At 54.3% G+C, this 27,863-nt stretch overlaps 1 protein-coding gene across 2 annotated transcripts; it reads left to right on the top strand.

Moving 5' to 3' along the window:
* Positions 1–125: 125 nt before the first annotated feature.
* Positions 126–27,720, top strand: PCSK7 (proprotein convertase subtilisin/kexin type 7). Of its 2 annotated transcripts, XM_061440417.1 has the most exons (17): positions 126–217; positions 1,955–2,076; positions 2,551–3,030; positions 4,082–4,216; positions 5,036–5,201; positions 6,583–6,673; positions 7,541–7,595; positions 8,020–8,158; positions 12,424–12,524; positions 15,383–15,550; positions 15,974–16,081; positions 16,480–16,582; positions 23,808–23,964; positions 24,622–24,716; positions 25,693–25,786; positions 25,982–26,099; positions 26,357–27,720. In XM_061440417.1, exons 3-17 carry the CDS (start codon positions 2,563–2,565, stop codon positions 26,717–26,719), a joined length of 2,361 nt encoding a protein of 786 aa, XP_061296401.1. In that variant the 5' UTR covers positions 126–217; positions 1,955–2,076; positions 2,551–2,562; the 3' UTR covers positions 26,720–27,720. The 2 variants fall into 2 exon arrangements, with proteins under 2 accessions (XP_061296401.1, XP_061296402.1); XM_061440418.1 differs by lacking the exon at positions 1,955–2,076 and having other exon boundaries at positions 133–217.
* Positions 27,721–27,863: the final 143 nt, after the last annotated feature.

Raw genomic sequence — 27,863 nt, 5'->3', positions numbered from 1 at the left:
CACGCTGCTTCCTCAGCGGAGGACGCCCGGAGAAGCCGCCCCGCCCCCGGCGCCCCCACAACGTCGCCGGCGGCTCCTGGCCGCTCTCTCGGCCCGGCCGGGGGCCCGCCGCTGATTGGCTGCGCCGCCGGGCGGAAGTGATGCTGCTGTCACCGGCTTCTCGGGCTCCCGCGGAGCCGCGAGTTTCCGCAGGCGGGCGGCGGCGGCGGCCGGGCCGGTGAGTTGGGAACTCGGTGGGGGCGGGGCATTGGAAGTCCGGGTGCTCTAGAACTGGGGGTGGGGGCGGCTGCTGCCGCTGTCTGAGAATGAGCGAGCTGCCCAGAGGGTGCCTTCATTCCCCGCGTGCGCGAGCCCAGGGAGAAGGGGCCACGGCGTCCAGGATTCCAAGATCGTGCGGGTCCTCTGAGGAGAAGGGGGCCCTTTGCACCGGGCATTGGAGGCCAGCGGTCGATGAAACTGACCTCTGGCAGGCAGCCTGATTTCTAGGAACAGGTTGTAGAGGTTGCGAGCTTCCCAAGAGGAGGAGGAGGAAGACAGCCTCTTGGGAACAGGAATCTTGGACTCGGGCTGCCCTCCTTGGCACCTAAGAGCTGTAGAGACACGCCTAGTTAGTTGGGGCGAAGTTGAGATCTGCTTTCAGATGATAGCTAAGGTTTCTTTCCCAAAAGCCGAGGGTGGAGGTGAGCTGCGGGGTCAAGTCCTGCCCTGCCAGAAGGACTGGAGGATGTGGTGGTCAGGTTTCTCCTGTCTTCCTGAAATCTGTGGGCTCCTCTGAGACGGAAGGAGCCTTGCTCAGTTGGGTCGCTATCAACTTATCTCACAAGAATTTTCTTTTGCTTCAGTAAGGCCTGCAGATTGGGAAGGACACCTGAGTGTCTTGGGACAGTGTAGGGTGCCATCGGGCAGGGAGGTATTTTCCTGGGAACCTAAGAGAGAAGGAGATATGTGGATCTGGGGAAGGAAATGTTAGGTGGTGGAGGTTCCCTTCTCCCTTTCCAAAGAGACTTGTGTACAATACCCATATTTTCAGACTGATCCACTTGGGTATGTGTGCGGGTACTAAGCCCTGCCTCAAGGTGACCCCCTGCCCCCCAGCCCACTAGAAAGCAGATGCTTCTGAAGGAGCTCAGCCACCAGTAGGGACACACTTGTCCCACGGCCCAGTCACCTGTCCCTGTCCCCACATTTGCCCACTAATTTGGCCCTTCTGTCAAGCCATGGGTGGCAGTCCCAGGTTTAGAACACTTCACAGACAACTTGCTGAGCTAGTGACTATGGGAAGCCCTGCAGTGGTGCTTTCCAATCCCCACCCCACCCACTTGCCTCTTATTCCTGTTCAGTTTTGTTTGCATTCTGAACTTTTCCCCATTTTCCCCCCGCCTCCTCCTACTCTTATTTCCCCTGGCGTCCTTCACAGGTACAGAAACCAGGAAATGAGCTACCACCCAGACTTCTAAAGAAGCAGTCCTACCTACTTTTTTGTTCTTTTTTTAAAAAAATATTTAGTTGTCTATTATTTATTTTGGCTGCACCGGGTCTTAGCTGTGGCATGCCGGATCTTTAGTTGCTGCTTGTGGAATCAGTTCCCTGACCAGGGATCGAACCCAGGCCCTCTGCATTGGGAGCACAGAGTCTTAGCCAGTGGACCAGGAGGCAAGTCCCCTATCTACTTTTTCAAGAGAAGTTTTGAGTAAGAGTTCAAGCCCTCCTCTCAGCATCTAGGGAAAAAAAAGAAGAGGATGGCCTGATGTTTAGGATGAGAAGTAGGGTTTCTGGGTTTTGTACCCATCTGGCCTTACTATACCACTTTGGTTCCAGTCTGTGACCTATTTGAGATTCCTGCAAGTGATCATTAGCAGTTTCTTTGGTCACAGATCCCAGGGTTCCTGGCTAGCCTCTGCTTGCTCCACTGGGTTTGGGAGGACACCATTTCTTGTTTTCTTGGGGTGTACAGGTCTGCAGTCTGTGCTGGGAGTCACCGCTACTCACAGCGGAAGGAATGCCTTTTCTCCATTTGCACAAAATGAGCGTGAGGTGGTTAACCAGACCAGGAGCTCAGCCTCACTCTGAGTCCAGGTGGGAATGGGGCCCCACTGTGGGAAGTTAGCCCTCAAGACCACGGATGGGTCTGAGAAGTCAGCTGGGGAAAGATTTCTGTCCCCTCTGAAGAAGGGAGGAGGGTCTCTTCTAAAGAACAATCATGGAGCTGCCAGGAATTGGCAGGAGCGATACGACTTCTGCGCTCAAGATGGCAACAGTGGGGAAGAGCAGTGTGGTACCTGTTAGCACCTGGACCTCCTGCTTGATTGTTTCGTGACAATCATGCCATTGAGGGACCCACTAGGCTTACTTCTGGCCCCCCACTCCCTCCAGGGGCTTATCCCTGTTGGTCAGAGATCAATGTGAATGAAAAGAGAAGATCACACGTTTAATGATTTAAAAGGCATGGGTTAGGAGTCTCCGGGTATGGTACCTTGGTGCTTGGTCGCCCCCTGAGAGTCCTGCTGTTATCAGCTGTCTTACCTCTGATGTCCTTCTCTTTGTCCGCAGCCTACTGCTCTGATGCCGAAAGGGAGGCAGAAAGTGCCACACTCAGATGCCCCCCTGGGCCTGCCCACGGGCCTCTGGCTGGAGTTAGCTGGGCTCTTCCTACTGCTTCCCTGGGTTATGGGCCTGGTGGGGGCAGGTGGGCCCAGGGCCCAGGGCCCCAGGGGGCTAAGCTGGGCAGTGCGTCTGGATGGTCCGGAAGGCGAGGGAGCAGAGGAGTCGCTGGAACGGCGGGCAGATGCTCTGGCCCAGGCGACGGGGCTGATGAATGCAGGGCGCATCGGGGAGCTCCAGGGGCACTACCTCTTGGTCCAGCCAGCAGGGCATCGCCAGGCCCGGCAGGTCAAGGCCATCCGGCAGCAGGTGGAGGCCGTGCTGGCCAGGCACGAAGCTGTGCGCTGGCACTCAGAACAGAGGCTGCTCAAGCGGACCAAGCGTGGCGTCCACTTCAATGACCCCAAGTACCCGCAGCAGTGGCACCTGGTGAGTCCAGCCCTGCCGATTCCAGCTTCAGACAGCTAGGGCAGGGGTACCCGGTGCTTGTGGGCATTTGTCTGTGTTAACTCTTCAGGGGCCTCCCATCCTTTGCTTGAGGAGACGTTTCCGTGGGCTTCGATGATAGGCTTCATCCTCGGGCTCCACGTGCTCTGTGCTCACTTTCAGAGAGCCAGAGGACTGCAGTGCCCGGCGCGGGTGCTGGGGCCAGGCCGCCTGGGCTGCCTGCCACTGACTAGCCTGTGCCTTTGGGCGCACTGTTTAACCTCTCTGTTAATGGAGAGGGCAATGGTTACAGTTAAGTGAACTAATGTATGTGTGCTGGACACATGGGAAACACTTTACAAGAGTTAGCTAGTAACATTATATTATACAATGTGAATGTAATGTATATCATGCCTGTGTGGGGTTAGCTAGTAATGTTATGTTATACAATGTTAATATAATGTATATCATGCCTGTGCAGGGGTTAGCTAGTAATGTTATATTATACAATGTTAATATAATGTATATCATGCGTGCAGTGGATACTAAGTCGCTTCACTCACGTCCTACTCTGTGACCCCATGGACTGTAGCCACCAGGCTCCTCTGTCCATGGGATTCTGCAGGCAAGAATACTGGAGTGGGTTGCCATGCCCTCCTCCAGGGGATCTTCCCAACCTAGGGATTGAACCTGTGCCTCTTATGTCTCCTGCATTGGCAGGTGGGTTCTTTACCACTAGTGCCACCTGGGAAGCCCCAGTGTATATCATACGGCATATTAATACCCAGCCCTTAACCCTAGTCACTTTCACCCTTGTTGCCCATGAGTGATGCCAAGCTTTCCTGGACACCTGGGCTGTGGCAGAGCTCTCACAGGTTCCCTCCTTGGCTCCGTCCCCACCTACCCCTGTTTGTCCATCCCTCTCTCTGGCCCCCTGACAGAGGCCAAGAGCGCGAAGGGGCTGCTCGCTATACTTGTCTCCCTATGGGCTGTGCTGTGCATCACTGGACTCCCAAGGCTCAGAGAGCAGTTCCTGACCCCGTCTCTCCCCCAGAATAACCGGCGGAGCCCCGGCAGGGACATCAATGTGACGGGTGTCTGGGAGCGCAATGTCACCGGGCGCGGGGTGACCGTGGTGGTCGTGGACGACGGCGTGGAGCACACCATCCAGGACATCGCCCCCAACTACGTGAGTGGCCCTGGAGTCAGTCCCGCCCCCTGGCCTTACCTGATTCTTGATGTTGCCTCAGGCCTGTTCCCTTTCCCAGTGACCTCTCACTGGGCCAGAGGGAAGGGCCTCGGAGGTAGGATGCTGCTCTTCATCTGCTCCTCTCCCCCAGGCAGCCTTGTGCCTGGCAGCTAGATCACAGGCTCCAGCTCAGCAGAGAGATACTTCCTGGATCCTGCTGCCACTCCCTGCCCTGGGAAGTAAGGAGTAGCCCTAGGCAAATTCCCTCTCCACTCAAGTCCCAGTGCCTCCCCCTCTATAAAGCCTGCCCTTTAAGTAGCCGGAAGCCTCTTTTATCCCAGGCTTACCGTGGAAGCAGCTCCTGGGCATATTTCTATAATATTGGCCAAGAGAGAAGTTTGCCTAGAGCTATAGCACTTCTGGCACTAAAGAGCCTGCCTGCCAATGCAGGAGGCCCAACAGACTCAAGTTCAGTCCCCAGGTCAGGAAGATCCCCTGGAGAAGGAAATGGCAAACTCCTCCAGTATTCTTGCCTGGAGAATCCCATGGACAGAGGAACCTGGCTGGCCACAGTCCATGGGGTCGCAAAGAGTCGGGCACGACTGAAGCAACTTGGCACAGCACAGCACAGCACGCAGCACTTCTCAGCTTTGCCCTAGGTGTCCTGTCCTTCTGCCGCCTATGTGGCTGGCAGAGATGGGCCCGCAGTGTTGGCTCAGAGCCCCAAACCCCCAGTTCTCTCTCCCTGAGCTCCAAGAGCTGACCGGTTGGAACCAGTGAGTGACGACATCTCCCCCCTCCTCCCCTGCCATGTTTCAGAGCCCTGAGGGCAGCTATGACCTCAACTCTAATGACCCTGACCCCATGCCCCACCCGGACTTGGAGAATGGCAACCACCACGGCACGCGGTGCGCGGGCGAGATTGCTGCCGTGCCCAACAACAGCTTCTGTGCGGTGGGAGTAGCGTTCGGGAGCCGCATAGCAGGTACCTCCAGTCCAGCCTCAGTACACCCCCCGGCCCTGCTGTGACTGCTGTCTTCATCCTCTGTCCCTCCTCCTTGAATTCCAACACGACTTTATTTCCCCTTCAACACACAGCAGAAAGCAAAGGGTACACTTATAAATAGGTGTCTGCAGGACAGATCGGCTCACTGATTTTTTCTCAGTGCTTTGGTGTTTCTAACATGTTTTTAGCAGCAAACCCCACTTCAAAAAGGGCTTCCCAGGTGGCTCAGTGGTAAAGAATTCGCTTGTCAATCAATGTAAGAGACACAAGAGATGTGGGTTTAATCCCTGGATCAGGAAGATCCCCTGGAGTAGAAAATGGCAACCCACTCCAGTATTTTTGCCTAGAAAATTCCATGGACAGAGGACCCTGGCATGGTCCGTGGGGTCACAAAGAGTCGGACACGACTGAGCACGCACGACTATATAAAACAGCTAAGAACGTGGAAATGAGCTGGATGAGAGATGGAGGTACAAGGCCACCTGCTCAGACCCCACTTCCCTTTTCCTGATCATGGTTATGCCCCATCAGTGCTCAGCTCATTGTAATGATAGCTCCTTTTACTTATCCATGATATTGTATTTTCATGGTTTACCAATGGCCTCCTCATCTCCCCTTCTTTCTTGATCCCGTGTGTCTGTGGAGGCCCCTCTCCCTTCTCCCAGCTCTCTAGCTCCTGCCCCTGCTGATGGTCACTGTCTGCTTCCAATCCCTTCAAGAGAGCTGAGTGGCCCTGGCCCATACTGGGGTGGTTCTATGGCCCCTTGGCCTCTCGGTCTTTGTCCATCAAGGCAGAGGGTGAAGGGAATGGATGCAGACGCCTTCCTGGTGATTTCTCATAAACGCTTGGAGCCTGCATTTACGAGGCTGGAACAGAGTGGCTGCATTCCTCCTATAGTCCAGCAGGGGACAGCAGCCCTCTCTGTAAATGAGACTACAGAGGGAGGGAGCCCAGGTCCCTTCTGAGAGCTCCACCAGGATGTGACCTGCCCCGTCTTAGAAGGTGAGACTAGACATCCGTGGGAGGAGCAATGGGCTGAGAACCATCTGTTGAATACCATCTGTGTCAGGCATCGCTGCAGTGTTTTATGAGATAGAGGATGCATGAAAAAAGGGAACTTTGGATTCCCTACCTTCTAGCCTATGCCTCTGCCCACCAGACCCCAGGATCCGTAAAGTCTAAGATTTAGCATTACATTAGAAAATATTTCTGGCCAGGTACATGCACGTGATATAAAGATTCAAAAGATCCGAGAGCGCTTAGAAAAGTTAAGTCTCCACAGGGGGCCCCCACAACCACCCGGCTCCCCATCTAGGAGACCAGCATTACTGAGGAGCTGGTATGGCCTACACTGCCTAGGTATCCGGGTACTGGATGGACCCCTGACAGACAGCATGGAGGCTGTGGCGTTCAATAAACACTACCAGATCAACGACATCTACAGCTGCAGGTGAGGTGCAGCCAGGAGTAAGGTGAAGGGTCCAGAGGCGGGGGCACCGGGCGAAGCCCCCACCAGAGAACAGCGGTGTGTGGGGGGCTCTCCCATGGGGTACAACCTGTAAGTCCACTGCCCTCATTTCTCCAGACCCCCAGCTTCTGGATTCTCCGTCTTAAGCCCCAAGTCACCCCAGTGATCAGGTTGCCACACAAGAAGTGTTCCATCCCGCCTTGAGTTTATTTAATAAACTCGTAATGCTCTGGAAGAAATTTAGGATTCCTGTCCTACCACAACTGGGCTGAATACCCAGTGCAAAGCCCCTCTGCCCCCACCCAGGGGCAGCTCCAGGTTGTGGATCTGGCAGGAAGGGGGTGGCTGATAAGCAGGAGCTGAGGTTGGGTTGCTGGCGCCGCATCGATGGCAGCCTGTTCTTCCCCAGCCAGTATCTCCTGTAGATACACAACGTCCTCCACATGTAGAGAAAGGACCGAGAACTCCTAGACACCTTACACAGGTTGTCTACTTCCTTCGCAGGTGCTCTGCCATCAGGCCTAGAATTAGCTTCTTTGGTGGGGAAGGGGTGGCCTCTCATCCCTTTCCACCACTCTGTACTCCCTGGGGACCTGAGAAGGGGTTTTTAGGAGCAGGTTAGAGTAGTCCTGAACTCGGAAAGTTTCCAAGGACAAGAACATTAGCACGTCCTTCTGTTTTCCACTTTGGAGTGAGGGCTGGACTCTTACGTCCTTTCATCACGCGAGTCCTGGGCTGGAGCCCTTGGGAGGAGGGGAAGCGTGGGGCAGAGGGATGGCCCGCCGAGGCTGGGCTGGGTGGGCAGCCACGGCCTGGCCCTGGCTCTTCCCACTGGGTGTCTCTCCACAGCTGGGGACCAGACGATGACGGGAAGACAGTGGATGGACCCCACCAGCTGGGCAAGGTAGCTGGGAACCGTGGAGACCTTGGGGACCAAGTTCACCCTCGTCATCCCATTCCCGGAAGTGCTCCCGCCCTCCCCCAGACCTGCCTTGTAGCCCCGACCGCTCCTTTGGGAACAGCACTCCTGCCCTGGGGTGAAGGGGTGAGGGGGACATTCTTAGAATGGAGCAGTGCTTTGCTCTGATTTTGTGCTCAGCTCCTCATTTCTGGCCCACCTTCTCTGATAAGCAGAGCACATCCATCAAGCAGTTGTTCCACTAATAGCCCCCTTACCCTCTTAAGTCCATCTTTAAGTCTCTTTCTCCCTTGTCCAATGCCCTTGAGGTTTTTTGTTTTCCTTCTAGAAGGGGACAGGAGGGCGAGTGGCGTGGTAGGTGGGGTCTTCCTGTGAGTTCCTCAGCTGACCTGGGTGTTTTGCTCCTCAGGCTGCCTTGCAGCACGGGGTGATCGCTGGCCGCCAGGGCTTTGGGAGCATCTTTGTGGTGGCCAGTGGCAATGGGGGCCAGCACAACGACAACTGCAACTACGATGGCTATGCCAACTCCATCTACACTGTCACCATAGGTAGGGGGCCCAGTGGTCCCACAGCGCACGGGTGCTCACGTTGTGTGTGTGTGTGTGTGAGAGAGAGAGAGGGAGAGAAAGAGAGACTCAGCAGTGAGGAGACTTGTATCTGGGGGTGTGTGTGTCACTTAGAGGTGACCGGACCATGTATCTCAGTGTGTGTGTGTGGTGTGTCACTCAGGGGTGAAGAGACTGTGTATCCGGGTGTGTGTGTGTGTGTGTGTGTGTGTGTGTGAGACTCAGGGGTAAAGGGACTGTATATCTGAGTGTGTGTGTGTGTGTGTCAGAGGTGAGGGGACCATGTATCTCAGTGTGTGTGTATGTGTGTGTCAGGGGTGAAGGGACTGTATATCTGGGTGTGTGTCAGGGGTGAGGGGACCATGTATCTCAGTGAGTGTGTGGTATGTCACTCAGGGGTGAAGGGACTATATCTGGTTGTTTGTGTGTGTGTCACTCAGGGATAAAGGGACTGTATACCGGGGGGTGTGTGTACGTGTCAAAGGTGAAGAGACCGTGTATCTCAGTGTGTGTCACTCGGGTGAAGGGACCATATATCTGGATATGTGTGTGTATGTGTGTATGTGTCAGGGGTGAGGGGACCATGTATCTCAGTGTGTATATGTGTGTGTCACTCAAGAGTAAAGGAACCATGTGTTTGGATGTGTGTGTGAGGGGACCAAGTATGTCAGTGTGTGTATGTGTGTGTCACTCAGGGGTGACGGGACCATGTATCTGGATGTGTGTGTGTGTGTCACTCGAGCTGAAGGGACTGTGTGTGTGTGTGTGTCACTCCAGTGAAGGGACCATGTGTCTGGGTGTGTGTCACTCAGGAGTGAAGAGACCATGTGTCTGGGTGTGTGTCACTCGGGTGAGAGGCCATGTATCTGTGTGTGTGTCACTCAGGGGTGAAGGGACTGTGTCTGGGTGTGTGTCACTCAGGGGTGAGGAGCCGTGTATCTGGGTGCGTGTGTCAGTGGTGAGGTGACCGTGTGTCTGGGTGTGTGTCACTCAGGGGTGAGGGGCCGTGTATCTGGGTGTGTGTCACTCAGGTGAGGGGACCGTGTGTCTGGGTATTTGTCACTCAGGGGTGAGGGGACCATGTATGGGTGTGTGTCACTCAGGGGTGAAGGGACCGTGTGTCTGGGTGTGTGTCACTCAGTGGTGAGGGGCCGTGTATCTGGGTGTGTCATTCAGGGGTGAGGGGACCATGTATGGGTGTGTGTCACTCAGGGGTGAGGGGCCGTGTGTCTGGGTGTGTGTCACTCAGTGGTGAGGGGCCGTGTATCTGGGTGTGTCATTCAGGGGTGAGGGGACCATGTATGGGTGTGTGTCACTCAGGGGTGAGGGGCCGTGTGTCTGGGTGTGTGTCACTCAGTGGTGAGGGGCCGTGTATCTGGGTGTGTGTGTCAGGGGTGAGGGGACCATGTATGGGTGTGTGTCACTCAGGGGTGAAGGGACTGTGTGTCTGGGTGTGTGTCACTCAGTAGTGAGGGGCCATGTATCTGGGTGTGTCACTCGGGTGAGGGGACCATGTATGGGTGTGTGTCACTCAGGGGTGAGGGGCCGTGTGTCTGGGTGTGTGTCACTCAGTGGTGAGGGGCCGTGTATCTGGGTGTGTGTGTCAGGGGTGAGGGGACCATGTATGGGTGTGTGTCACTCAGGGGTGAGGGGACTGTGTGTCTGGGTATTTGTCACTCAGGGGTGAGGGGACCATGTGTGGGTGTGTGTCACTCAGGGGTGAAGGGACCGTGTGTCTGGGTGTGTGTCACTCAGTGGTGAGGGGCCGTGTATCTGGGTGTGTGTCACTCAGTGGTGAGGGGCCGTGTATCTGGGTGTGTGTCACTCAGTGGTGAGGGGCCGTGTATCTGGGTGTGTGTGTCAGGGGTGAGGGGACCACATATGGGTATGTGTCACTCAGGGGTGAGGGGCCGTGTGTCTGGGTGTGTGTCACTCAGTGGTGAGGGGCTGTGTATCTGGGTGTGTGTGTCAGGGGTGAGGGGACCACGTATGGGTATGTGTCACTCAGGGGTGAGGGGCCGTGTATCTGGGTGTGTGTGTCAGGGGTGAGGGGACCACGTATGGGTGTGTGTCACTCAGTGGTGAGGGGCCGTGTATCTGGGTGTGTGTGTCGGGTGAGGGGACCATGTATGGGTGTGTGTCACTCAGGGGTGAGGGGCTGTGTATCTGGGTGCGTGTCACTCAGAGTTGAAGGGACTGTGTATCTGGGTGTGTGTCACTCAGGGGTGAGGGGACCGTGTGTCTGGGCATTTGTCACTCAGGGATGAGGGGACCATGTATGGGTGTGTGTCACTCAGGGGTGAGGGGCCGTGTATCTGGGTGCGTGTCACTCAGAGTTGAAGGGACTGTGTATCTGGGTGTGTGTCACTCAGGGGTGAGGGGACCATGTATCTGGATGTGCGTCTGTGTCACTCGAGCTGAAGGGACTGTGTGTGTATGTATGTGTCACTCAGGGGTGAAGGGACCATGTGTCTGGGTGCGCATCTGTGTCACTTGAGCTGAAGGGACTGTGTGTGTATGTGTCACTCGGGTGAAGGGACCATGTGTCTGGGTGTGTGTCACTCAGGGGTGAGGGGACCGTGTGTCTGGGTGTGTGTCACTCATGGGTGAAGGGACCGTGTGTCTGGGTGTGTGTCACTCAGGGGTGAAGGGACCGTGTGTCTGGGTGCATGTCACTCCGGGGTGAGGGGCCGTGTATCTGGGTGCGTGTCACTCAGAGTTGAAGGGACTGTGTATCTGGGTGTGTGTCACTCAGGGGTGAGGGGACCATGTATCTGGATGTGCGTCTGTGTCACTCGAGCTGAAGGGACTGTGTGTGTATGTGTCACTCAGGGGTGAAGGGGCCATGTATCTGGGTGTGTGTCACTCAGGGGTGAGGGGACCGTGTATCTGGTGTGTGTCACTCAGGTGTGAGGGGACAGTGTATGTGGGTGTGTGTCACTCAGGGGTGAGGAAAATGTGTATCTGGGTGTCACTCAGGGGTGAGGGGGCCGTGTGTCTGGGTGTGTATCACTCAGTGGTGAGGGGCCATGTATCTGGGTGTGTGGGTGTGTGTCACTCAGGTGTGAGGAGACAGTGTATGTGGGTGTGTGTCACTCAGGGGTGAGGAAACCGTGTATCTGAGTGTCACTCAGGGGTGAGGGGGCCGTGTGGGTGTATATCACTCAGGGGTGAGGGGACCATGTGTCTGTGTGTGTGTCACTCGGGTGACAGGGCCGTGTGTCTGGGTGTGTATCACTCAGTAGTGAGGGGCCATGTATCTGGGTGTGTGGGTGTGTGTCACTCAGGTGTGAGGGGACAGTGTATGTGGGTGTGTGTCACTCAGGGGTGAGGAAACTGTGTATCTGGGTGTCACTCAGGGGTGAGGGGGCCGTGTGTCTGGGTGTATATCACTCAGGGGTGAGGGGACCGTGTGTGTGTGTGTCACTCGGTTGAGGGGACCGTGTGTCTGTGTGTGTGTCACTCTGGTGTGAGGGGACCGTGTATGTGGGTGTGTGTTACTCAGTGGTGAGGGAACCGTGTATCTGGGTGTCCCTCAGGGGTGAGGGGACCATGTGTCTGGGTGTGCCCCTAGCTTCCATGTGTCTGTCTGAGTGTGTGTGCACAGTCTCTCTTCAGACTCAGCCCTGCTCTCAGGGGAGGTCAGGACTTCCTTATAAGTTATTCCCGGGAGCACTTCCTACCCATCATCTAAGATAACCCCCTCCGTGCCCCCCGCCCCCACCTCCACAGCTGGTTAGGCCTCTGGTCCAGCCTCTCTTCCCACGGGTCACTTCCCTCCTGCTTGAAACGTTCCCTGACCTCCCTGCCACACCAGCCTAAATTAACTGCCTTTTACCTGTGCTGCCTGCTGTAGGCATTTACCATCCCACCTGTACCTACTTCTCTGACCTCCCCTGACCATGGGCTCCTTGAGATCAGGTCTGTGGCCTTTCCCCACAATCCCTATATCTCACACAGTGTGTGACTCGCGGTAGATGACCGATAAGTAACAGAAACGCATGTGTGAATGGATGAGTCCGTGTTGAGTGGCCACCCCCTGCAGTCTGCTGAAAGAATGGTCTCGGCACAGACTACCCTCTGCCATTTGAGACCGCTTGTCTCGGGGAGGCGTGTGGGTACTTGAAGGACTTGGACCACTGAGATCATGTTTTAAGCCCAGGACCAACCCCTCGACGATAACTCAGAGGTGAGTCTGATGTCCTCAGACCCTCACCTCCACTCCCATTTCCCTGCTCCTCCCCCAGGTGCTGTGGACGAGGAGGGACGAATGCCTTTCTACGCCGAGGAGTGTGCCTCCATGCTGGCGGTCACCTTCAGCGGCGGGGACAAGATGCTCCGGAGCATCGTGAGTGCTCTGCCCCACCCACCGGCCCTCTGCTCCCCAGCCCGGCTCTCGGGATCCTCTTCCCTAGCAGATCTGTTTCCCTAAGAGTCTGCCCCTGTTGGTAGAATGGAGTTGAGGACTCTAAATGTATCTGTGTAAAGGGTTTTTAATCTTTAAATTTTTAAAAACCTTATTTATGTATGGCTGTGCTGGTCCTCCTTGCTGCACGGGCTTTTCTCTAGTTTTGGCAAGTGGGGGTCTCTGTCGTTACAGTGTCTGGACTTCTCACCAGGGTGGCTTCTCCTGCTGCAGAGTACAAGCTCTGGGGCACACGGGCCCAGTATGCAGCTCCCAGGCTCCAGAGCACTGTGCGGGATTAGTAGTTGTGCTGCAAGGGCTTAGTTGCCCCGAGGCGTGTGGAATCTTCTGAGCCCAAGGATTGAACCTGTGTCTCCTGCACTGGCAGTCAGATTCTTTACCACTGAGCCATGAGGGAAGCTCCTTCATCTTTAAATTTTTAACTTAACAAATAATGCATGTTTTATAGGAATCACTCTGAGCACACATGGATGAAAGAACTTTTGAAATGTCTTCCTTTGGTAGAATACGGGCTTTGCCTAATTTCTATGGGCTTAAAAAAAAATCATCATTGCATTGCTATGCAGTCCTTACGTAAATACTGCGAGTTCTGATCCTGTTCATCCTCAGGAGTAAAGCTAGTGGTTGTCTGCACCGCATGGGTGGGTAAAGGAGTCTGGAATGTCCCCGTCAACCCCAGAGACAGCTCTTTCCTTAGAGCTGGGCTTGGAGTCACAGCAAACAAGAGGTTGGAGCAAGCAAGTGGAGTTTCTCAAGCTGTGGGAACCTGTGAAGGAATTCAGAGTGCAGTGCCTATCCCCAGCTGGCTCAGCTCCAGCCCGTCATCTGAGAGCTCCCTGCCCGTCCCGATGCCCGTAACAGAGTGACCTGGGGACGGGGGGCTCTGGGGCAGGGCTGGGCCGCAGCCAGCCGGTGTCACATTTCTCCAGTGGCTCGCAGTTGGGAGGATTCTCTGGGGCTGTTGGGAATTGGGCTGCTGCCTCTGGGTCAAATTCTCTTTCCCAAACTGAAATTCTGTTTTTGCTGCTCAATGACTTCTGGTCAATACAATGTTCCGAGGCTCTGGGCCAGGTGACCCCAGCCCCTTCCCCCACCCTGGGAGAAGAAAAAAGGGAATGAGCTAAAGTAAGCGGGCAGGAGGCTTTGCTTAACAGACAGGAGTCTGGTGGTGCAGAGGGTCTGGTGCAGAGGGGCACCACCCACCCCCAGCCCAGGCCAGGCTAGAGGGGGAGGAACAGCAGGAACATCCTGGCAGGACTCTTGCTCATCCCAGCCACAGTCGGGGCCCAAGAAGTTACCGGGCATACGAGATCCCCTTGTTCTGGGGCACCTGTCTTTTCTCCTCCGGATTCAACTCTGCTTCACCCCCACCACTTTCTATCTGAACTATAATTTGTCCAGAAATGCAAAGAGAGTTTGTTCAGCCAACCTCCCATCTTTGGGTTGTCCGTCTTGAAAACCAGTTGCCAGTTTCTGTTCAATGACCAGCTTGGTGGGGCTGCCTCCCCCAGGGCGGGCACGGAGGGACACGCCACCCCACCGTCTGCTGCCCAGGGCTCCTGCCACCAGAGGCAAGTTTACCAGCCTCCTGGCTCCACACTAGACTGTCACTGTGAGGCTGTTTCCTTAACAGGAAAAAATTAATCTGCTCCCTGGCACAGACCAGGCTTCCCACCCTCATTGAGACTTCCACTTGAAGAGTTTTTCCCTTCTCTGTTGTGAGAGCACGGCATCTGAGTGGAAATGACATGTCTTGGCAGCTGCTATAACAGCTGGAAGGCAAGCAGCAAGGACGGTGGAGAAAGGGCAGCTCTTGGCAGAGGTAGCACCTTGGTATCTGACCCAGGAGAGAAGCCTGGAAGGAAAAGATGTTCTAGTGTTAGCATGGGCACCACCTGCTAGATCCAGAGAGCCATGGGCTGCAGTGGATTCAGGCAGGGCCCTCCCTGGCTCCACCCTGTGTGGCTCCAGGGAGGATGAGAATGTAGAAAGAACTGGATGGCAGACAGGTGCCGTGTCCCTCCCCCTCTCACCTCCCACCTCAGGACTGCAGGTAGAGAAGGGGGACCCGAGGCACTTGGCCCTGAGGAGGGAGGTGGCCTGGCCCATCGATTGCCACAGGCCAGGGTGGGCCACCTCCCTCCTCAGGGCCAAGTGCCTCGGGTCCCCCTTCTCTACCTGCAGTCCTGAGGTGGGAGGTGAGAGGGGGAGGGACACGGCACCTGTCTGGCATCCAGTTCTTTCCACATTCTCATCCTCCCTGGAGCAGATGCTCCGCCCGTGCTGAGCCCACCAGTGGGCGAGGGGGGACGCTGTCCTCTCCCTGGGACACACTCCCTGTGTTCACCCTGACATCAGGCCAGCCCCGTCTCTGAGCCGCCAAGCCAGAGCTCCTCGCCCGCTGCCGTCACTGTTGTTCCAGCTCCAGCTGGGGGCCCTGGAGCTCCCCGGCCGCTCCTCTGTCTCCACGGCTGCAGGGGCGGGGGGATCGGGGAAGGGATCATCAGCTGAGCAGGAATCAGGACACATGAGGCCTTTCCCCTCTCCACCTCCTTTCCACGCCACTGCAGCCAAGACCCTCAGAGTAACTGGTTTTTCTCAGCTCTCCAGAGGTTCTCCTGTAAGGCCCAGGAGGATGAAGAATCTCCTTCCTCCTGACCGGCCAGACGCAGAGGTCCCCGGGAGGCTCGCTGGCTCTGAGGCCCCGCCCTGCCCCCTCCCCCACTGCCCTGGAAACGCAGGCCCTAACCAGCCCCCGTCCCCCCCATCCTGCTTCCCAGGTGACCACCGACTGGGACCTTCAGAAGGGCACCGGCTGCACCGAGGGCCACACAGGGACCTCGGCCGCCGCGCCCCTAGCGGCTGGCATGATAGCCCTGATGCTGCAGGTGCGGCCCTGCCTCACGTGGCGTGACGTCCAGCACATCATCGTCTTCACGGCCACCCGGGTGAGCGCTTCGCAGGCAGATGCACGGCCTGGCCTGGCCCACCTCAGAGTTTTGGTCCCGAGGGCTTGGAGGTATCAGGAGGTTCAGATTCTAGATGTCCCAGGCATTAGGTGCCAGTGTCTCCCAGAGTTGCATTCCTACTGAAGCAGTGTGGAGACCCCACCAAGACCACAGACCTGAATTCACTTGTCCCTGTCCTGCGGCCATCTCACCTGCAAAGGAGCATTCTGGCCAGGCTCCCAGGTCCCTCTGTAAACAGGCCGTTGGGCTGGTGACATCACGGGGCTTTGCCCTTTTGTCCCAGCTTTCCTCGGGGAGTCCCTTCCTAGCAGCCTTTGTGGGAGAGTCTGGGCTGGAAGAGCCATCAGGGTGAGTCAGGAAACCTAAACTCCGCAAGGCTCACCAGGACCCCTGTGCTGTCAGTACGAGGACCGCCACGCGGACTGGATCACCAATGAGGCTGGCTTCAGCCACAGCCACCAGCACGGATTCGGCCTGCTCAATGCTTGGAGACTTGTGAACGCCGCCAAGGTGAATGGCTGTCCTGCGTGGAGGGGGCGAGGGGGGCGGGCCGAATGCTTGAAACACTACCCATCATGTTGTAGGTGCTTAATAGATGTTCATTCACCGGAGACCCATTTTACCCACGAAGAAGCAGGCTCAACACTCTATAAAGTTTCTTAAACTGACAGGAGAGTAAATGAGACCTCAGTGTTGCGTGGAGCCCTCAGGGTGTCAGCTCCCCATCTGCCTGTGTCCCCTGGCTCCGTGTTGTGATGCTGTAGGGAGCAGTCCAGGTTGTCCGCAGAGCGAAAGACAGTGATGATTAAGGGAGAAATAAAAAGTGCAGCCCTAGGGGTCAGGTAGGCGAGATTGGCTGTGCGAGGTCTGTCCGTTTGTTCATTCGCTGCCCCCTCTTCCTTTTACAGATCTGGACATCTGTCCCTTACTTAGCTTCCTACGTCAGCCCTGTGTTGAAAGAGAACAAGGCGATCCCACTGTCCGCCCGCCCCCTGGAGGTGCTGTGGAATGGTAAGCGGTCAGCAGAAAGGGGGTTAATCCTAGGCCAGAGGCTCAGGGCGGGGTGATGGAGAAGTTAGACTCGTCCTCCTGCTGGTCCTGCCCCTTCCTTTAGGAGCTGAGCTCCAGCCAGATCTGCGGCGTTCTCTTTGACCATTTTAGGACATGTTGCTGCTTCTGAGTTGGCTGGCCCCCTGGCTGCTTGAGAGACCTTTCTCCTGAGTTACAGGTGGTGGGAGGAAGCTGCTGAGCAAGCTATTAGGAAGGCTGGTGGGAGGGCTGGGCCAGAACCTGGGGAGACAGGCACAAGTCGAAAGATGTTCCTTTGACTTCCATGCTAGGAACTTGCCAGATGATCCTCTGCAGCCCAGTGGGCTTTGGATGAAGTGAAGGAGCTGGGAATGTCTCCCTTTGATTCTCAGGCTTGTCTAATTACAGAATCAGCTGGAACCTGTTGGGGGAGAACAGAGGAGTCCCCAGAGGGCTCTCTAGATTGGAGTGGTTCTCCCTCCGCCTCCACCTCCATCCCACCCGGGGCCACGGGACTGTCTGAAGGGGTGAGGGCTGTCTGTCTGTGGGCAGTCCAAGACATGGTCTTGTGTTGAGCCCAGAGGTTGAAACCCTTCCCAGAGAAGAGGGCAGCTGGGCTGGGGTACTCAGCCATGCTAGAGGATCCTCTCTCTGCGGACTCCCCAGAGTTGCCACTGGAGAGTTTTCCATCCCTCCAGTTCTTTGGGGATTTTTTTTTTCCTCAAGGAATTTTGACAAGCAGAGTTCTCCACTGTGTTTTGTAAAGTCGGAAGCACGTCATGCTTTGTACCCAGGTGGAGCTTTGTTCTCACTGTTGCCACCCTCCTAGGAAGTGATGAGGCCAGCACAGTGGCCACAAGGAGGGATGGCCAAAGATGGGAGCGTAGAAGGGAGGGTTGGGGCTGCTCCCCTGGGTGGGAAGAGTTCCGTTGTCTCTCTCCCTAACCATGTCCAGCACTTGCCCAGTTTCCCCTCTACGTGGAAGGAAATCCATGGGCCCGGTTCATTGCATTTTCCGTAAAAGGAATGCTATCTTGGAAAGGGCATAAAACATCAGCCAAGGCAGAAGAGTGTAGGAACATTCCCAGGAATGCAGTTCAAGTAGGAACCTCAGGGCTTTGCACTCACATGTCTTGGAGACAGTACATCTTTTAACTTTTATTACCTCCTATCCAGAGCTGCTGTCTCTCATTTAATTAACAGTAACCCACAGTCACATCCATCAAGTGAGGTAGTCAGCTTAGAAGCGGGTTAGGGTCCTTTTCAACTTCATCATCCTCTGCCTCCCACTAACCAGGGACGTTCCCCCGGCATGTCTGACAAACTTCCCTCGATACAGAGGCATCTGGAAACTACTTGTTTGTCACGAAAAAGCAGGAGAAAGAAGGACAGATTGTCCTGGGAGGAGGAGAGCAGGAGTTGGAGTAGGGGAGAGAAAGACAGAGAGAAGGGAGGTAGACTCAGCGAGTTTTGCTAATGGAGCCCTTCACGGGTTTGGAGGGCAGCCAGCAGTCTGCTGATCTCCAGGGTCAGCAAAGATGTCTTCCCCTCTGTTGTTGTGACTCCAGACAGAACTGAAGGTCCAGGCTCATGGGCATTCTTGGAGGCTGCAGGAAGTCAGTCCAGTTCACGTAGAGCTGAGCAACTCAGTCCCGGACGGTCAGCAAACCTCTTCCCCTGTGGCCAAGTGATAGTCTTTCCCACTAAGACCTGGGCAAGTCAGTGTCCAAGGGCTGGCAGGTGAACTTTTTTGTAAGATAGAAGGAAGTAAATATTCCTGTTATGGAAAGGAGGTGAAATTCCAAGACTCTAGAGCAGTGGTGACCAAGAGAACTTTCTATGATGGTGGAAATGTTCTCTATTTGTGCTGCTAAGCTGCTCCATGGCACGAGGGATCTTAGTTCCTCGACCAGAGATTGAACCCATGGCCCCTACATTGCAAGGCAAATTCTTAACCATTCGGCCACCAGGGAAGTCCCAGTAATTGATTTTAAATAGCCACATGTGGCCGGTGCCACCTTCTTAGGCAGGGCAGCTCTAGAGCAAGACAGGTTGTCATTTCTCCCCATTGGCAGGAGGGCCCCTTGGTTCCTTTAGCTCTGACTCTGGGTCTGAAATGTCTTTGGAGGGCAGGAGAGAGGGTGGGGCTTGGGAGGCGGATCTCAAACACAAGGGAGCCTGTGTGTATTTACAGAAGATTCCTGAACACCTCTTGCAAATACCCTTTTATCCTTGTTTGCAGCCCCAGCTGGCTACCACCATCCCCCGCCAGCCATGTTTCAGTCCTGTTCCTTCCTGGCTCCAAATCTTTCCCTCCCCATTGATTGCTCCTTCTGCCTTCCAACACCCTCAGCACATCTGTTAGGAAACACCTTTAAGCCCCTGCCTGCCTCCAGCTAGTAACCTTTTCAAATGAACTAACCAAAGCTACTGCTCACCTATATCACCCTCTCTCCACTGCTGAAGACTTACTTCATCGCTCTGAGGTGCCCCTCTCAGGCTCAGACCTGGGGCCAGCTCACAGCTCATCTCGGTCGATGACGCTTAGCCCTGTTATCAGACCGGATTAACAAGGCCTGTGTGTCAGCCTTCCCTCTCCTCCACCTCCTCTTCCCAGCTCGTCCTGTGGCTCCAGTGGCCTGCTTTGCTCCATGGTCCTCTGCTGGCCTGAGGAACTTGGTTTTCTATTCACTCACCTCACTACTTCCAAACCATGAGTTCCTTCTGAGACTCATGCCATGTTCTTGACCCTCCCTGTACGTCTTCGTCCTCGATGGCCCAGTTGTACTTATGGCTTTAGCTGCCACCTCTCCACAAATGATTCCTAGATTGACATCTCTTATTCTGATCCCTAAACAAGGATAGTGACAAGGATAGAGATTTTTCTAGTTTCCGTAAGATTATGGGCAAATAAAGCCCTGGGATCTTCTCAGCGGTGGTTGAACGAGATCCCATGTTGCTAAAGGTAAAATAATAATATGATGATCATCATCAACTAAGATGAGTGCTTCTGGGACTTCCCTGGTGGTCCAGTGGTTAAGACTCCGCACTTACGCAGGGGGTACGGGCTTCATCCCTGGTCAGGGAACTAAGATCCTGCATACCATGCAGTGCAGCCAAAAAAAAGATAAATGCCTTTTATGTGCCAAGCACTGGCCTAAGGGTTAACTCATTTAATATACTGGCTCAATTCTAATAACATAATTCTCATGTTCTCACATGCATGGCTACCCAAGTCCCTGTACACACCAATAAGTGAATGCATATAGCATGCCACTCTGTACACATGCTAACACAGACGAGCACGCTCAGGTCTCTTTTAGGATTCTATTCTGTTCTATTATGCTTTGTAATGTGTCACTTGGTGGCTCAGACGGTAAAGAATCTGCCTGCAATTCAGGAGACCCAGGTTCGATCCCTGGGTCAATAAGGTACACTAGAGAAGGGAACGGCAACCCACTCCAGTACTCTCACCTAGAAAATTCCATGGACAGAGGAGCCTGGTGGGCTACAGTCCATGGAGTCGCAAAGAGCTGGACACAACTGAGTGACTAAGCACACCTACATGCATAGTAAAAATTTATGTGTGTGTAAATTTCACATATATAAATGTACATATGTACAACCTCACCAAAGTAAGAGTAAAGGAATAGAAGTGGAATGAGCACAAGGACAAGGAGAATGAGAGAAGAGATCACAGCAAAGTAGAGATTGCAGTACGGTTTTGGAAGATAGAGCATGAATGGAGAAGTGAGCAGGGCTAAGAAAATTGCAAACCAAATGCCTGCAAGAGTGATCCTAGGCAACAAGCTCGTTTATGCCACAGAATTTCCAGAGACTCGGGGCTGGGAATTCCCTGCAGCCCAGTGGTTAGAACTCTGAGCTTTCATTGCCAGGGCCCAGGTTCATTCACTGGTGTGGGAACTAAGATTCCACAAGCCATGCGATGGGGCCAAAAAAAGGGCTCAGGACTCGGAGGCCCCATGCACTTCAGAGGACAAAGATGAGGTAAGAGAATAGAACTAGGCATCAGTTAAAAGGTGGACGCCCGGGTGCCTTCTCCCATGCTTAGCAGCCAGGTGGTGGCCCCTTCCTTATCTAGGCAGGAGTTGGGAGGTTTATTCTCCAGAGCCCGGAGCCCCCAGGTACAGCAGAAAACAGGAGACAGAGGGTATATCTTAAAATGATTAACCATGAAACATATAAGGGGTACGTGTTACAGATAAGGAAACTAATTCTCACAGCTAGTAAATGGCTGACCTGGAATTTGAACCCAGGCTGGGTGGCTCCAGAGCCCAGGCTCTTAGCACTAGTAGGCACAAGTGATGAGTTGAGAAAGGGTTTGTTTTTCCTTTGTAGTGGGAAAGGCGTAAGCAAGAAAATCCAGCCAAGAGACTGTATAATTGGTCTGATTCCGGCTTTGGCCTTTTGCCAGATAGTTACTGTGAAAGGAAAAGAAAACAAGGGAATGTAAATAAGAACATGTTGGAGAGAGGAGCTGTGGGATCTTAGGCGGTTAGGGAAGAGGAGCTTGACGGATATCTTGAGGAGCAAGAAAATAAAGGAATCAAGGTGGTGGAGGGACTTTGCTGGTTGATGGTCCAATGGTTAAGACTCCACACTTCCACTGCAAGGGGTGCGGATTTGATTGCTGGTTGGGGAACTAAGATCCCACATGCCGCGTGGTGCAGCCAAAAAAAGAAGGTAGCGGAGAAAGCGAAGGGACAGCTGGTTGCTTTCTGGGAAGGCGGAACATTGGCTTCCATGAGTTGCAAGAGTGAGAGAAAAGACACACGTGCACACAGACAAACACAGTGAGAAGGCTCAGTGTGTATTTACCAACGCAGCATCAAGAATTTGCAGGAGCTTTTTTGTTCTCATTTTTGCTCAACTACTGTTCTAATTTGTGTTGTTTACGTAATAAATCCCACAAGGGAAGTTACTGACCCATTCAGAAGTGAAGCAGTGCCAGATAAGGACGAGGCCCGGGGTCTGGCCATGGAAGTCTGTGCTGACGTGGGGTGGAGAAAGGTCTGTGGAGTCGAGGAAGGAGAGGGATGTGAAGAGATGGCGTTGGACAGGTAGACCCGTGAACACTGGTGTTGTCTGATAATGGGTGGTGGCCCTCCTCCCTGACGTGAGCCCAGTGAGAGGGGGACTGAGTGGGAGGCCAGGATGAACAGGAAGGACAGACAGTGGGGCCACAGGAAGCCCTGAGCCCTTTCTTCCCTCTCTTCTTTTTTACCTTGGCTGTGCTGCACGGCTTTCGGGATCTTAGTTCCCTGACCAGGGATTGAACCCGGGCCCTCAGCAGTGAAAACTCGGATTCCTAACCACTGGACCATCAGGGAACTCCCCCCTCTTTCTTCTTTGACCAGCTATCCATGCCCACACTGCCTCACCCCTAGACTACAATCAGCTGTTTTAGCTGGTCTTCCTGTCACCTGTTTCTTCTTTCTACTCCAATTCAGCCTACCCACAGCTGTTAGGAGTAACCTCCCTTTAACACTTTTTAAAAAAAACTCCATCCTTGCACAGTAATCTCTAATAGTTCGCAGTTGCTTGTTTAAAATAAAAATGTTAAAGCCTTTCCCATCCGAGGTTCCGTGCCCGTCGTCTCTCACCTCCTCTCTGAGCTTCTTCATCTGTAGAATTGGGTGTTGCTCTGTGCTTTGCCTGTTGGCCTGAATTAATGGAAGAAAAGTTGTCTTGGAAAGAGTCATTTCTCATCGCAGCCTAATTTCTTAATATTCCTCAACTGAGTCTAATACTTCACTAGTTTGTTTTTTTAACTTTTTATTTTGAAATAATTGTAGATTGACAGGAGGGTGCAAAGAACTGTTCGGGGAAGTCCTATGCGCTCTTCTCCTGGTGTTAAATGTCTTAGACTAGAACAATAGGAAAGCCAAGAAAATGATACTGGTCCAATTCATAGAACTTATTCAGATTTTACCAGTTAGACATAGATTCTCTGTGAGTGTGTATGTGTGTGAGTGTGTCTGTGCAGCTTTACCACGTGCAGTCTTGTGTAACCACCACCACAATCAATATCGAGAGCCGTCCCATCCCAGGACTCCTGTCACCCCTTACGGCCACACCCGACCCTCTGCCCCACCCCTAGCGCCTGGCAGCCACTCACCTGTTGTCCATCTACAGGTAGTGTTACTCATGAGTATTATGTAAGTGAAATCCTGCGCTGTGTGTCCTTTCGATATTGGCTTTTTTCCCTTCAGTACAATGTCGCTGAAGTTTGTTCACATCACTAGTATGGTGGATTTTTTGTTGTTGTTCGTTTTTTTGAATGCATAACTCATCTTTTATTTGTGTATTTTTGGCTCTATGGGGTCTTCATTCCTGTGTGCCAGCGTTTCTCTGGTTGTGCCAAGCAGGGCTGCTCTTTGTTGCGGTGCACGGGCTTCTCGTCGCGGTGGCTTCTCTCGTCGCGGAGCACAGGCTCTAGGTGCACGGGCTTCAGTAGTTTTAGTGCTTGGGCTCAGTAGTTGTGGCGCACGGGCTTGGTTGCGCCACAGAATGTGGACTCTTCCTGGACCAGGCATCAAACCTGTGTCCCCTGCATTGGCAGATGGATTCTTAACCAGTGGACCACCAGGGAAGCCCATCACTTGAGTAGTGTTTTTTTTTTCCCCCCCAAAACATGTGTTTCCTTCAATATGAAACTTGGTCATTTCTACCTCTACCTTTATATGTGCCGTTTTCCTTTCTAGAGTACCCTCTACCAACACTCTCTACCAATCTTATTCCCTTCCTCAGAGTGTGTCTCACAACTGAGTGCCTAAACCTGTCTGCCTCATCTCTGTTCTGGCATCAGTTATGTGGACCTCATATGACGTCATTTTCCACTTGCAGGTAGAAGGCAGAGGCCATATCCAACTTATCTTTACATTCCCAGTGTCTAGTACGGTGCCTGAAATGTAGGAGGTACTGAGGAAATTATTTTTTGAATGAATGAACGTTGGAAATGGCTCCGTTTGTTTCTTGTCTTGTGTCTTGGTTATGTGTTGCCTTCCCGACTGGACTCTAAATTATAAACTTGAAATCAGCAAGGGCACTCCCTTTCCTAGTGTACACAAGGTTCAGTCAGGGTTGCCGAAGGTACTTGTATACGCCTTTGTGTTTGGTGGGGTGAAGTGAGGGCGTAAGTATCTGTGGGGCTGGTTTCCCAGCTGCCCAGCCTGACTTCCCACAGTCAGCAGGATGGACCTGGACATGTCGGGGCTGAAGACCCTGGAGCACGTGGCCGTGACCGTCTCCATCACCCACCCACGACGTGGCAGCTTGGAAGTGAAGCTCTTTTGCCCCAGTGGCATGATGTCCCTTATCGGCGCGCCCCGCAGCTTGGACTCGTACGTACTTGTGCCCCTACCTTCTGAGCTCTCTTTGCAGTGAGGGCCTTGTCCAGGAAAAGATCTGGGAGGAGACATTCGCCCTGTCCTAAACTCCCCTGGCGTTGGCTTTGTGACCTGCTTTGTTCAAGTGCTTACAGCGTGCTCGGCACCGCACTTTATGAATGTTTTCTTCAGTCCTTGTAAGAACGATGCAGAGGGACTTCCCTGGCAGTCCAGTGGCTAAGACTCTGTGCTCCCAGTGCAGGGGGCCCGGGTTCAATTCCTGGTCAGAGAACTAGATCCCACCTACCGCTCTGCACGACCAAGAGAAAGACGATGGAGAGTAGACTTTGTAACCTCCTCTTACAAGTGAGGAAACAAGTCAGAGGCCTAGTAAGCTCCTGAGAGAGTAACAGTGAGCCTAGATCTACGGGACTCCCAAGCCGGTCGGTGTGCTCTCCACGTTTGCTTTTTCCAGTTCACCACGTTGACACATGCCCCTCAGCTCCTGAGATCATCCCGGGGCAAGGGCCAGCACTTGAGGGCCCCTTGTGGCACCCTCCTGATTGGCTGTAGCTCAGACCATAGCTGCTACTACAGTAAGAAAGTGCTCCTGGGCCAAGGGGTCAATTCCCCGCTCCACACCTTCCTCTGTCTCCTGTGTCCTTGCCCCAGGGATCCCAACGGCTTCAATGACTGGACCTTCTCCACGGTGCGGTGCTGGGGGGAGAGGGCGAAAGGGACCTACAGACTCGTCATCAGGGACGTAGGTAAGCCTGCCTGCCTCCCGGCCAGGGCCCCGCCTTTCACGAGTGTCGTCCGTTCCTCTGGATCTCAGAGTCCCCACAGAGAGTGTCCCAGGTGGAACACCTAGGTGCCATCGGACCATAAGGGTAGCTGCCAAGAAGTATGCCCCGTCCACAGAATGGGCACTGAGACCTGTTCGTTAATTGTTCATTAATACTACCTCTCATCTTCCTTGGCAAAGTGACTGATCCATTTTTCCTCAGGATAGCAACACAAATTCCTTGTTGAAACCACATTTCAAGTTCTTTCACATATAACCATCCTGCGGCCAGCCCTGGTAGGCAGGTAAGGGCAGGACTAATTTTCACCATTTTTTTTTAAACTGAGGCCCACCCAAGATTTGAAGTAACATATGTGAAATCATACAGTATTTTAAGGAGAAAATTGGAAACTGAACCCAACCCTCCCAATTTCCCCCAAATTAGGTATACATCAGGCTTTCCTCATAGCTCAGTTGGTAAAGAATCCTCCTGCAATGCAGGAGACCTCGGTTCGATTTCCTGGTTTGGGGAGATCCCCTGGAGAAGGGAACAGCTACCCACTCCAGTATTCTGGCCTGGAGAACTCCCTGGACTGTACAGTCCATGGGGTCGCAAAGAGTCTTTCACTCTCAAGTGTACCTCACCAGACAGGTGGTCTTCAGACCTTTAATTTAGCAGGACTTTTTTTTTTCCAAGAAAAATCCCAGCTAAAACCCTAAAACATGAAAGAGGAAAAATTTCTTACCTTTGGAGTGCTCCCTTTCACCCTCCCCTTTCCATTCCCAAGAGCACCCGAGAGGCAGGTCTGCAGAACCCCGGGGTCAGTGGGACAGAGTTAGACGACTGTGGCTGCCCACCCATGCGGTCTGAGTCCCTCTGGGTGGCAGGGCGGGCAGGCCTTCTGCCGTCTGGCCAGCCGTGAGGCCAGGCTCACGGACCACCCTGCTTGCTGCCCTAGGAGACGAGACATCCCAGGCCGGCGTCCTCCGGCAATGGCAGCTCACCCTGTATGGCTCTGTGTGGAGTCCAGTAGACATCAGAGACAGACAGAGGTAGGTGTAGCCGTGGGCGTCAGAGGGCTGGGGACTTGGGGGTGGAGGATGGGGAGGCCATCTAGGGAGCTCCGCTTCCTGTGTCCCATTTGCTGTGGGATCTTGCCCTGTCCAGCTGGCAGGCGGGAGGATGGGCAAGGCAGGCGAGTAGAGGAACCAGGCTGAGTGGGGCATCGTCTCCTCTCTGCTCCACAGGCTGCTAGAAAGTGCCATGAGTGGGAAATACCTGCACGACGGCTTCACGCTGCCCTGCCCGCCCGGGCTGAACATCCCCGAGGAAGACGGTTATACCATCACCCCCAACACTCTCAAGGTGCGGGCAGGCAGGGGTGCCCTGGGGTGTTGTCCTCGGTGGGTGACTCAAGGCATCTTGGGAGCGATGCATTGGGCAGACCTGGGTCCCCATTTTCCTGGCTAACTCTCTTGTAGCGGGGGACAGAGGGTGTGGCTTGGGGGTGGGAGAGGCAACCCCCAGAAGGAGAGAGACTCTCTGAGCCCACTGTTCTGGGCTGAGAAAGGCTGCAGGCTTCCAGGAGAGCAGCCCTACATAGGTGCTTGCCTTTCCCCCAGACCCTGGTGCTGATTGGCTGCTTCACCGTCTTCTGGACCATTTACTACACGCTGGAAGTATACTTGAGCCAGAGGAATGTGGCCTTTCGCCCAATTTGTCGGAGTGGACCGTGCCACTGGCCCCAGCGAAGCCAGAAAGCCAAGGAGGAAGGGACAGAACTAGAATCAATGCCCCTTTGCAGCAGCCAGGATCCAGGTGGAGTGGGGCTGGAGAGCGAGGGCTCTCCCACCACCTCAAGGCTCCACGCCCCAGACCTGCTGGATCAGGGGGACTGGAGCCTGTCCCAGAGCAGGGGTGCCTTGGACGTCCCTCAGCTCCTGCCCCCAGACCTGCTGCAGGGGAAGGAGGCGCAGATGTGCTGACCTGGGGCCTGACAGCCACCGTGGGATGGGCTCTCACTTCCTAAGACTGTAGGAGTGTGGAAAGCTGCTTCCTAGTTCTGGGAGCTCTGGGCAGAAAGCAGTCCGGGTGCTTCCAGCTGGAACCAGAGGCCTGAAGATGCCCTCTGGCTAAAGACCATGCTCAGGGAGGGCGTGGGCCTGCAGAAGGTCCAGTCAGCAGAGCAGCGGTGCCAGAGAACAGGCTGGCAACAGTCGTGGAGCCTTCCTCCAACAGAGTAGGAGCTTTTGGTGAGAAGGTCTCAGACGACGGACTAGGGCTTGCTTCTCCAGGGCAGGCCAGCAGTGTGCTTCTCCTTGCTTCTCCAGGGCAGGCCAGCAGTGTGGGTCACCCAGGCCCTCAGCACACATGGCCAGAAGAGCATCTCAGCAGAAATGTCACTGGGGTCCCTTGGGAAGAGGGCTTAGGGGTGGAAGCTGGAAAGAGCCCCTGGATATGCCTGTCTGTTTAACGACCCCGGGGACAGAAACGGCAGCCCTTTCCTCTCTGCCCCTCACCGTCCAGCCTCAGCCTTGGACTTGGCCATGTTGGTTTGGCAGTCAGCCCCTAACTCAGCACATGTGCCCTGAAAGCAGCTGCCTGCATCAGCCCTGATCAGCAGAAGCCCACCTTGAGCACGCCCCTGACCCCTTTGTCCTGAAGGACCAGTACAATGCACCTGGCGGGGCTGTGGATGGGCACGGCCCCCAGGCCCAGGCCGCTCTACCGGGGCATCTTCAGCAGGTCTGCCACCCCATCTTCCTCTGCAAAGTACTCAGGGAAATGGCCGTGCCCACCGGAGGCCGGCCAGCTGCCTGGCAGGCTGCGACTTCCTCCCATTCTTGGCCTCCTCCCCTCTGAGCGAGTTGGTTTTTTGGAACTTTGTTTTTTTTTAATGCTTATGATTTGGTTTTCTCTTTCCACAGCAACATTTTGTTGAATTTTTTCTGCACAGCTTTTCCAAAATAAAAACCTTCCTTCCACACAGTGTCGCCCTATGCCCACTCCTTTCAACCACCTAGCCAAAGCTAACACAAGTCACCAAGCTGCCCCTCTTTCCCTTCAGAACTGTCATCCATGCCCCTCTTCCACCCCCTGAAATCGTGGAACACACGAGAACCCGAGCTG

This window comes from Bos javanicus, chromosome 15 (genome assembly GCF_032452875.1).
Source record: "Bos javanicus breed banteng chromosome 15, ARS-OSU_banteng_1.0, whole genome shotgun sequence".
Classification (NCBI taxonomy): Eukaryota; Metazoa; Chordata; class Mammalia; order Artiodactyla; family Bovidae; genus Bos; species Bos javanicus.
The sequence above is the reverse complement of the archived record's forward strand: the minus strand, read 5'-3'. Positions and strand labels throughout refer to the sequence as shown.